Source organism: Myotis daubentonii, chromosome 15, assembly GCF_963259705.1.
Source record: "Myotis daubentonii chromosome 15, mMyoDau2.1, whole genome shotgun sequence".
NCBI lineage: Eukaryota > Metazoa > Chordata > Mammalia > Chiroptera > Vespertilionidae > Myotis > Myotis daubentonii.
The window spans coordinates 8,215,296-8,226,936 of record NC_081854.1 but is presented as its reverse complement, the minus strand read 5'-3'; the positions used below and the strand labels follow the sequence as shown (position 1 = coordinate 8,226,936).

Below are 11,641 nucleotides of genomic sequence, written 5' to 3'. Positions count from 1 at the left end.
AGGAAAGGAGAGGGAGAGACAGAAACATCAATGATGAGAGGGAATCATTGATCCAATGCCTCCTGCAGGCCCCCCACTGAGGATGGAGCCCACAACCCAGGCATGTGTCCTGACCAGGAATCGAACCTGGGACCCTTCAGTTCGCAGGCCGACACTCTATCCACTGAGCCAAACCAGCTAGGGAAAGGTTTTTTTTTTTTTTTTTAAGTATTTTTTATAGATTTCAGAGAGGAAAAGAGAAAGAGAAACATCAATAATGAGAGAAAATCATTGATTGGCTGACTCCTACATGCCCCCCCAATGGGGATTGAGCCTGCAACCCAGGCATGTGCCCTGACCAGGAATCAAACCATGACCTCCTGGTTAATAGGTCGACGCTCAACCGCTGAGCCAAGACGGCTGGGCTCGTGTCCAGGTTTTACGCACTTGTAGAACAATGAGAAGTGTCTTTTTGCTGATGGGTGACTTTCCAGTTTGTTAACATCTCTGCCAGTTTAGTTTCTGGGCAGATTTCAAGCATTGTTTCCCCGACCCTTATTTTTTGGTTAATCCTCACCCAAGGATATTTTTTCCATTGACTTTTAGAGAGAATAAAAGGGAGGGAGGGAGGGGGAGAGAGAGAGACAGAGAGAAACATTGGTGTGAGAGGCACACGTAAACTAGTTGCCTCTCCACCCGCCCTGACCGCGCCCGGGATTGAACCTGCAGCCCAGATACATGCCCTTGGCAGGGAATCGAACCCGAGACCCTTGCCTGTGTGGGCCGACGGTCTAACCATTGAGCAACACCAGCCAGGGCCATTCGTTGATTCTTGTCTGTGCCCTGACCCAGAATGAAACCCACAACCTCAGTGTATCTGGAGGACACTCTGAACAGCTGAGCGACCCGGCCAGACCCCCCCTTTTGCGGGAAGGGAGTCATTTGGCAGCAGTGGAATCTGAGTGTCCGTTTCGCTTCGCATGTGCTGTGCCCCTTCAGTGTCTGATGCATAACTGGACCTTGAATCAATAAATGTAAAAAAAAAAAAAAAAGAGCTTTGGATCTGTAATGTCTTTATACAAAGTTTTTATTTTACTAAGAAAACATTATCCTAGAACAAAAATACTGTTTTAAAAAAAAAGAAAGAAAAAAAGAAGTGCAGGGCACTTTAACGGGCCTCTCGGGGGAGGGGTTGCAAGGAGGAACTACTGACAGCGGCGTCTGGAGCGCGCCCAGCGCAGAAGCCGCTGGAGGCCTGGGGGTAAATGAGGTGAGGGGCCGGGCGGAGGGGGGCGGGTGCTGGGCTCAGAGGGTGGGTCTGCTCTCACCTCGGTCCTGACATTCGGGCGGCCCACACCCTCAACATGAAAAAAACAGGGAGCAACAGAGAAACAGATTAAAAAAAAAAAAAAAAGGACAAAAACGTTCAAGACAGGCAGAGACAAACACTCAAAGTCTGGGCCCAGGGCCTGGGGTGTGCCCTGCAGCTGGGGGGCGGGGTGCATATTCCCGAGTCGGGGACGGTCTCCGGACAGGATGTGAGAGAGGAACTGGGGTCTCCAGTCACGGGAGCAGCTGGGCTGCGCGGGCAGGGATCCCGGTGCGGTGAGCGGAGCGGGGCGCACACCGAGGGCGGGCCGCCTGGGGCCCGGGCTTCTGGGTCCGAGGGCGGGCCGCCTGGGGCCCCGGGCTCCTGGGTCCGAGGGCGGAGAGTCCTGGGTCCGAGGGCGGAGAGTCCTGGGTCCGAGGGCGGACCGCCTGGGGCCCCGGGCTTCTGGGTCCGAGGGCGGAGTGTCCTGGGTCCGAGGGCGGAGAGTCCTGGGTCCGAAGGCGGAAAGTCCTGGGTCCGAGGGCGGAGAGTCCTGGGTCCGAGGGCGGAGCGGCTGGGGGCCCGGGCTCCCGGGTCCGAGGGCGGAGAGTCCCGGGTCCGAGGGCGGAGCGGCGGGGCGGGCGGGGCGGGGCCGGGGCGGGGAACGGGTGGCAGCCCTCCCCGCCTCTGTCATTAATTAACCGACAGGCAGCCAATTAAGGGGTGAAAGTTCGCGGAGGCGTCGGGTGTTCGTGTCTCGGTCCGCGACGGGGCCCTGAACCCGCTCCCGCAGCGCCCGCGCGGGGGCCGTGGCGGCCGAGCCCCGCGGAGTCGGGGGCGGGCGGGGCGGGGCGGGGGTCCCTGGGAGTCACGCGCCCCCTCCCGCCCCAGATCGCCCTCCCAGGATGCGGGTGCCCCGGCCTCAGCCCTGGGGGCTCTGTCTCCTGCTCGTCCTCCTGCCTCGGACCCTGCGCGCAGGTGAGCGGCGCTCGGCGGGCGGGCGGGCGGGGCGCGCGGGAGCCGAGTCCCCCCGGAGCGCGCGTTCCACCTTGTTGACCGCCTTCTCCCCCGCGGCCCGGGGGCCGGGGCAGCACCTGAGCCCCGATCCGGGTCCCTGTGCCGCTCGGGGTGTGCGCGCCCGTCTCCGGTCTGTCCCCGCGGGCCGGGTTGCCTCGGCTGTCGGGGCGCCGGCCGCGCTCCCGTCGGGGGCCGCCCGCCCCACCGGCGCCCTCCCCTGTCTCCGCAGACGGCCACCGCTCCCTGCTGTACCGCCTGACCGCCGTGTCCTCCCCGGCCCCGGGCTCCCCCGCCTTCTGGGCCACGGGCTGGCTGGGGCCGCAGCAGTACCTGCGCTACAGTGACCTGCGGGGCCAGGCCGAGCCCTTCGGGGCCTGGATCTGGGAGAGCCAGCTGCCCTGGTACTGGGAGAAGGAGACGGCCGACCTCAGGGTCAAGCAGGCGCTCTTCCTGGAGGCCTTCAAAGTCCTGGACCAAGGAGGTGAGGGGCGGGGGGCCTGGGCTCCTGGGTCTGAGGGAGGAGGGGCTGGGGGCCTGGGCTCCTGAGTCTGAGGGAGGAGGGGCTGGGGGCCTGGGCTCCTGAGTCTGAGGGAGGAGGGCTGGGGGGACTGGACTCCTGGGTCTGAGGGAGGAGGGCTGGGGGCCTGGACTCCTGGGTCTGAGGGTGGAGGGGCTGGGGGCCTGGACTCCTGGGTCTGAGGGAGGAGGGGCTGGGGGCCTGGACCCCTGGGTCTGAGGGAGGAGGGCTGGGGGCCTGGACTCCTGGGTCTGAGGGAGGAGGGGCTGGGGGTTCTGAGACCTGGATCTGCAGGAGGGGGGGGCCCTGCTCCTGGGCCCTGCTCACCTGTGGGGGGTACCCCAGGCTCCTACATCCTGCAGGGCCTGCTGGGCTGTGAGATGGGCCCTGACAACTCCACGGTGGCCGTGGCCACGTTCGCCCTGAATGGCGAGGAGTTCATGAAGTTCGACCCCAAGGCGGGCAACTGGGATGGAGACTGGCCGGAGGCGCGGGCCATCAGTCAGAAGTGGAAGCAGCACGAGGACGCCGTGTGGCAGGAGGGGCACTTCCTGCTGACCTCCTGCCCCCAGCGGCTGCTGGGCCACCTGGAGACCGGCCGCAGCAACCTGGAGTGGAAGGGTGAGCGCCCCCGGAGGAATCTGATCCAGTGATCTGCGTCCCCGCGCCCCACCTTAGGCCCCGTCCCCTTCCCACAGCCTCTTCCCTGACCTCCCAGCCTCCAGGGCCCCCCCACCCCCGCCCTGGCCCATCCCCCAGGCGTCCCGAGGGTCCTTCTGTCCCCAGAGGTGACCCGGCCCCTCTCCTGCACACAGCCCTCCTGTGGCTCCCAGAGCCCTGGGGACGGAGCTCGAGGCCCTCAGCCTGTATTGGGGCCCCCGGGGGTGTGGCCCCGTCCCTCTCCTGAGCCTCACATCTCTCCGTCTGCACCCCTCTGCCAGGTGGAGTCCCCCAGAGTTCCCTGAGCTCACACCAGCCCTCCCCTCTCTTCTCTGTCGCTCTCTGTCCGGTTCCACTGGTGTCACGCCCAGGGACCTTGTTCTTCTGGTCCATGAGGCTCTCACTGGCCTTCTGGGGGCTCCCATGATGCCTCGTGTGACCTCCACTGCAGCACATGTCACCCAAGCTGTAAAGAGGGACAGGCCAGGGGGATTCTCAAGGGCTGGAATCGGAGCTCTTTGGTCCCTAGGGTCCCCCCACCCTACCATCCCAGCTTCCCTCTCTGCCCTCCATACGGACCACCCTCCACCTGGCAGTCAGAGGGACGATTTATCTATCTATTTATTTATTTAAAACCGATTCTTTTTGATTTCAGAGAGGAAGGGAGAGAGACAGAGATAGAAACATCCATGACCAGAGAGAATCATGGATCAACTGCCTCCTGCACGCCCCCCCCCCCCCCCCCACTGGGGATCGAGCCCACAACCCAGGCATATGCCCTTGACCGGGAATCAAACCGTGACCTCCTGGTTCATAGGTTGACGCCCAACCATTGAGCCACACCGGCCGGGCTCGATTAATTTCTATATGTGCCCAAGTACCTGCCCTCCAGATCAAGATCTAGGACATTCCAGGACCCCAGGAGACTTTCTTGTGTCCCCTCCAATTCAATTCTCCCCAAGGAGAACAACTCACCTGACTTCTGTGGCCACAGGGTTGCCCGCCTTTGAGCTTCATACAGCTATGCGCGTGTCTTGCTTCTTTCGCTCCAGCTTGTGTCCGGCCTCTGTTGTTGGGTGTGTCCGTCCTTTTTTATTGCTGAGTACTGTTCCACTGCGTGCACCATAACACAGTTTCTCAACGCGTGGCTTCTTTCCAGACGGGGGCTGTCACGAGTGAAGCTTCTTTGAGCATTTTTGTCCCTGTCCGCGGATGAATCTGTGTTTTCATTTATTTTGACTTCATACCCCTGAGTGGAATGGTTAAGTCATAGTCCATGTATAGGATTAGCTTTAGTAGGTGGGGCTATGATCCTTGCAAAGTGGTTGAACCAGTTTCATACGCCCACCAGTTGTGTGTGTGAATTTCAGTTGCACCACAGGTTTGCCAGAACTTGATACTGCCTTTCATTTTAACAATTCTAGTGGGTGTGTAGTAGTATCTTGTGAATTCATTTTTCACTAATCAGATAAATGATTATTTAAAAAAATATGTTTTTATCAATTTCAGAGAGGAAGGGAGGCGGGAGAGAGAGAAAGAAACATCAGTGATACGAGGGAATCATTGATCCAATGCCTCCTGCAGGCCACCCACTGGGGATGGAGCCCACAACCCAGGCATGTGTCCTGACCAGGAATCGAACCTGGGACCCTTCAGTTCGCAGGCCGACACTCTATCCACTGAGCCAAACCAGCTAGGGCTTAAACATGTTTTTAAACATCAATCAGCTGCCTCCTGCAGGCCCCCTACTGGGGATCAAGCCAGCAACCTGGGCATGGGTCCTGACCTGGAATCAACTGGCAACCTTTTGGTGTATGGGACAATGCTCAACCAATTGAGCCACACGGGCCAGGGTGAAATACTATTGATTTTTATATATTTCCCTGTATCCAGAAAAAATTTTTGAATTTACTTATTTCTATTAAATTTGTATAGCTTCTTTTGGATTATGTCATATTGGACCCATTTTATTTTCTTTTGCAATTTTAATACCGTTTATTTCTTTTTCTTATCTTGTTGCACTGGCTGGGATCCCCAGTACAATGTTGAATAGAGTGGTGATAGTGAACATCATGTATTCTCAAATTCACAAGTAAACTTCACTTGATCATACTGTATTATCTTTCATATAAATGACTTGATTCTTCTACCCTGGCCGGTGGTGCTCAATGGTTAGAGCATCGGACTGTGCCCTGAAGGGTCTCAGGTGCAATTCCTGGTCAGGGGCACGCACCTAGGTTTCAGGATGGATCCTTGGGTTGCAGGTTGGATCCCGGGCCCCCAGCTGGAGTGCATGCCGGAGGCAACCAATTGATATGTCTCTCTCACATTGGTTTCTCTTTCTCTCTCTTCCTCCCTTTCACTCTCTCTAAAAATCAATGGAAAAAATATCCTCGGGTGAGAATTACCAATAAATAAGTAAATAATTTTTTAAAAAATATATTTTATTGGTTTTTTACAGAGAGGAAGGGAGAGAGATAGTTAGAAACATCGATGAGAGAGAAACATCGGGGGGATGTGCCCGCAACCCAGGTACATGCCCTTGACCGGAATCGAACCTGGGACCTTTCAGTCCGCAGGCCGACACTCTATCCACTGAGCCAAACCGGTTTCGGCTAAATAAGTAAATAAATTTTTTTTTAATATATTTTATTGATTCTTTACAGAGAGGAAGGGAGAGGGACAGAGTTAGAAACATCGATGAGAGAGAAACATCGACCCTGCACACCCCACACCGGGGATGTGCCCGCAACCAAGGTACATGCCCTTGACCGGAACCGAACCTGGGACCCTTCAGTCCGCAGGCCGACGCTCTATCCACTGAGCCAAACCGGTCAGGGCAAGTAAATAAATTTTTTAAATGACTTGATTCTATCTGTTAATGTGTTTGTTTTTTTAAAGGATTTGAGTCTATTTGCATGAGAGATATTGGCCTTAAATTCCATTGCTTGTTATGTCCTTGTGAGGTTTTGTTATCACGGTTGCCCTGGATACCATGCTAGGAATAGCTTCCTCTTTTCTCAGTTTCCTGGAAGAATTTGTGTAAGAACAGGATTATTCTTTCTTAGTTGTTTTGAAGAATTCACCAATGATGTCATCTGGGCCTGGCATTTTGTTTGTTGAAAAGTTTCAATTTATGGATTCAATTTTTTAAATACTTAGTACTACTCAAGTTTTATTATGTCAGTTTTGGAAAGTTGTATGTCTTAGGGATTTTTCCAGGACATTCAAATGTGCTGGCATGAAATATTTCATAACTCCCTCTTACTGTCTTTTTTTTCCTCTTTCTTTCTTTCTTTCTTTCTTTCTTTCTTTCTTTCTTTCTTTCTTTCTTTCTTTCTTTCTTTCTTTCTTTCCTTCCTTCCTTCCTTCCTTCCTTCCTTCCTTCCTTCCTTCCTTCCTTCCTTCCTTCCTTTCTTTCTTTCTTTCTTTCTTTTAATCCTCATTGGAGGATTTTTCCATTGATTTTAGAGAGAGTGGAAGGGCGAGGGGAGGGAAGGGGTGAGAAGAAAGAGAGAGAGAAACATTGTTGTGAGAGAGCCCACATCAATCACTTGCCTCCCACATGCACCCTAAACGGGGCGGGGAACCTGCAACCCAGGTATGTGCCCTTGACCTGAATCGAACCCACGACCCTAGGGTTCTGGGACTGACGCTCTAACCACTGAGCACACTGGCCAGGGCGCCCTCTTACTATCTTTGTAATGAGTGTAGGTCTGTCTTATTCTCCCTCAGCATTCCACTTTCAGAGTCTGTTGCTCTTTCATTTATTTGTACACAAATATTTGTCTCTTCCCTTAGAGCAGCGGTTCTCAACCTTCCTAACGCCGGGACCCTTTAATACAGCTCCTCATGTGGTGGTGACCCCCAACCATAACATTATTTCCGTTGCTACTTCATCACTGTCATGTTGCTACTGTTATGAATCGTCATGTAAATATCTGATCTGCAGGATGTATTTTCATTGTGACAAATTGAACATAATGAAAGCGTAGTGATTCATCACAAAAACAATATGTCATTATATCTGCGATTTCCGATGGTCTTAGGCGACCCCTGTGAAAGGGTCGTTCGACCCCCAAAGGGGTCGTGACCCACAGGTTGAGAACCGCTGCCTTAGAGCATACGCTCCATGAAGGCAGGGACTTGTCTCTGGTTCAGAGTGCCTGGCGCGGTGGATGCCCAGCACAGGTGCGCTCAGGGAGGCATGGATGAGGGCCGGGTACCCTGATGGCGGGCAGCGGGGTCCCTGTCACCCTGGGCGGGTCCCTCTCCTTGTACCATCACATTCTCCAGGCGAAGCGCAGTGCCGGGCCCGCGGTGGGACCTGCTGAAAGGGCTGGAGGCCCGTCTGGGTCCCTGTCCAGCCCGCCCGGGGCTGGCCCTGGGGCCCGGGTCCGGGGGCTCAGGCCTGGCCGCTGTCTGTCTGCAGAGCCGCCGTCCATGCGCCTGAAGGCCCGGCCCGGGGGCCCCGGCCTCTCGGTGCTCACCTGCAGCGCCTTCTCCTTCTACCCCCCGGAGCTGCAGCTGCGCTTCCTGCGGAACGGGCTGGCCGTGGGCGCCGGCGACAGCAACTTCGGCCCCAACGGCGACGGCTCCTTCCACGCCTGGTCCACGCTGACCGTCCGGAGCGGCGACGAGCACCACTACCGCTGCGTCGTGCAGCACGCGGGGCTGCCGCAGCCCCTCGTCGTGGGCCTGGGTGAGGTCCCGCGGGGTCTGGCGTTCTCCTTGGCGTTTCTGTAGCAAACCCTCCGAGGCTGATCGCCCCCACCCGCGGCTGCCGGTCCTGCCCGCCTCGTGCCCACCACTGCCCCTCCTCCCAGAGCTGCCCGCCCCCTGGCCGCCCCCCACCCCCGGCTGCTGCTGGCCTCCTTGTTCACCACGATGGGCAGTCCTCCCGGAGTCTGACCGCCTTCTGTCCTGCTGCTGCCAGTCCTCACCCAGACCCACCCTTCCCTGCCCTGAGAGACCTACTGCTCTGTGCCCCCCGCCCCGAGTTCTAACACCAGCCCTGCGGCTGCAGGGCCCTCGCCCCTGTGCTGAGACCCCGCTTGCCATGGCTGGTTCTCACCTGGGGGCGTCCTGCCCAGACCCAGAACTTGCGCTGGCTGGCCTCTCCGCTGCCCACACCCGCTCCCAGCCCCTGCCCGGGCTCCGATGGGGCAGAGGTCCACTGAACACTGACAGCGTTTCTCTGGCCGCAGATTCGTCAGCCAAGTCCTTGGTGCCAGTGGTTGGAATCGTCATCGGCTTCTTACTGCTCATGGCAGTGGCTGCAGGAGGAGCTGTGCTGTGGTGGAGGATGAAGAGGGGGCTACCAGGTGGGGGGCAGGGAGAGAGGAGACTCCGAGAGAGAGGGACCCCAAAAAATAGGAGCAGAGAGAGGTGGGGACGCAGACCTGGAGGCGGGAAACAGACTCAGAGGGGGATAGAGTAGCTCAAACTCACACACACACACACTCAGAGGGGGATAGAGCAGCTCAGACTCACACACACACACACTCAGAGGGGGATAGAGCAGCTCAGACTCACACACACACACACACACACACTCGGAGGGGGATAGAGTAGCTCAGACACACACACACACTCAGAGGGGGATAGAGCAGCTCAGACTCACACACACACACACACACACACACACACACACTCGGAGGGGGATAGAGTAGCTCAGACTCACACACACACACACACACACACACACACTCGGAGGGGGATAGAGCAGCTCAGACACACACACACACTCAGAGGGGGATAGAGCAGCTCAGACTCACACACACACACACACACACACACACACACACACACTCAGAGGGGGATAGAGTAGCTCAGACTCACACACACACACACACTCAGAGGGGGATAGAGTAGCTCAGACTCACACACACACACACACTCAGAGGGGGATAGAGCAGCTCAGACTCACACACACACACACACTCAGAGGGGGATAGAGCAGCTCAGACTCACACACACACACACACACACACACACACTCAGAGGGGGATAGAGCAGCTCAGACTCACACACACACACACACACACTCAGAGGGGGATAGAGTAGCTCAGACTCACACACACACACACACACAGTCAGAGGGGGATAGAGCAGCTCAGACTCACACACACACACACTCAGAGGGGGATAGAGCAGCTCAGATTCTAACACACACACACACACACACACACACTCAGAGGGGGATAGAGTAGCTCAGACTCACACACACACACACACACACACACACACTCAGCTCAGAGGGGGATAGAGCAGCTCATACACACACACACACACACACACACACACTCACACACACACACACTCAGTGGGGGATAGAGCAGCTCAGACCCCCCCCCCCCCCCACACACACACACACTCAGTGGGGGATAGAGCAGCTCAGACACACACACACACACACACACACTCACACACACTCACACACAGAGGGGGATAGAGCAGCTCAGACACACACACACACACACGCACACACACACTCACACACAGAGGGGGATAGAGCAGCTCAGACTCACACACACACACTCACACACAGAGGGGGATAGAGCAGCTCAGACACACACACACACACGCACACACACACTCACACACAGAGGGGGATAGAGCAGCACACACACACACACACGCACACACACACGCAGGAGGGGGGGACCCAGAGGTCCCGGAGGCTCTGATGGCCTCCGCCTTTCTCTTTCCTCAGCCCCTTGGATCCTTCTTCGTGGGGACGACCTCGGTGCCCTCCTGCCCACTGGGCCAAGCAAGGAAGCTGACTCTTAGGCTGTGACAGCGTCCTCAGCAGCTGCCTGACCACCCCCGTCCTGGCTGTGACCAGCTAATGCAGCCAGGGCTGTCCATGCTGTGAGACCTCCCGGAATCCTGTTAGTTCTGAGCCTCCAGAAGGAGTCCTGGGCCTGGTGTCCGCCCTCTGGATTTTTCGTCCTGTGATCAGCCTCAGTGTCCCCTCCTAATATATATGGCTCTTTTCCACATTCACATATAACATGAGTTTGGGCCTGAATCATTGTGTCCTCATCATTTCAACTTTTTCAGGGCGGGGTGGGGGAGGCGAGGGCACCGGTGGGGGAGTACGTGGTGTGAGCCCTGGGCTTCCAATCTCCCCTGAGGCCAACGTGTTGCCATGGTGAAATCTGCCAGCTATACACCAAGTCATACAGTTTTCATTCATAAATTTTACAAATATTTACTGAATGCCTACACTGTGCCAGCATTTTAAAAACTTTTTAAAAATATGTGTTTTCATTGGTTTCAGAGAGAGGGAAGGAGAAGAAAAGAGAGAGAAACATCAATGATGAGAGAGAATCATCCATCGGCTGCCTCTGCATACCCCCTACTGGGGATCGAGCCCGCACCTGGGCATGTGCCCTGACCAGGAATGGAACTGTGATCTCCTGGTTCATGGGTCGATGCTCAACCACTGAGCACACCCACCGAGCCATTTTGAGAACTTAAAAAAAAAAAGTATTTTAGAGTGGAAAGAAAACAGTTTTTATTTTTAAAAAATCTTTGTTGAAATTATTATATATGTTCCCTTTTTTCCTCATTGACCCCTTTTAGCTCGCCCCTGCCCCCTGTCCTGGCCTTCACCACCCTATTGTCTGTGTCCATGGGTTATGCATATATGCATACAAGTTCTATGGTCCATCTCTTCCCACCTTCCCCCGCCTTCCCTCTGAGATTCGACAGTCTCTTCCATGCTTCTATGTCTCTGGATCTATTTTGTTCATCAGTTTATTTTGTTCATGAGATTCCACACATGAATGAGATCATGTGATACTACTCTTTCTCTGACTGGCTTATTTCCCTTAGCACAATACTCTCCAGGTCCCGCCATGCTGTCTCAAAGGGTAAGAGATCCTTCTTTTTTACTGCTGCATGGTATTCCATAGTGTACAGGTACCACAGCTTTTTTATTAAAATATTATTGTTGATTTGAGAAAGAGAGGGAAACACCGATTTGTTTTCCCAGTTATTTATGCATTCATTGGTTGCTTCTTGTATGTGCCCTGACCGGGGATGGGACAACATTAACCAACTGAGCTATCCGGCCAGAACATTTGGAGGAATTCTTGGCTGGAGTCTGACCTGACTCCTTTCGTGGAGCAGAAGAGTTGTTCCCTCGCCCT

At 55.5% G+C, this 11,641-nt stretch overlaps 1 protein-coding gene across 4 annotated transcripts; it reads left to right on the top strand.

Moving 5' to 3' along the window:
* The first annotated feature begins 1,218 nt into the window (after positions 1-1,218).
* Positions 1,219-10,515, top strand: FCGRT (Fc gamma receptor and transporter). 4 transcript variants are annotated; one of them, XM_059665377.1, is made up of 7 exons: positions 1,219-1,240; positions 2,180-2,266; positions 2,535-2,786; positions 3,168-3,443; positions 7,915-8,199; positions 8,690-8,806; positions 10,198-10,515. In XM_059665377.1, exons 2-7 carry the CDS (start codon positions 2,194-2,196, stop codon positions 10,272-10,274), a joined length of 1,080 nt encoding a protein of 359 aa, XP_059521360.1. In that variant the 5' UTR covers positions 1,219-1,240; positions 2,180-2,193; the 3' UTR covers positions 10,275-10,515. The 4 variants fall into 4 exon arrangements, with proteins under 4 accessions (XP_059521360.1, XP_059521358.1, XP_059521357.1 ...); XM_059665375.1 differs by having other exon boundaries at positions 1,231-1,249; XM_059665374.1 differs by lacking the exon at positions 1,219-1,240 and adding an exon at positions 1,447-1,584.
* Positions 10,516-11,641: the final 1,126 nt, after the last annotated feature.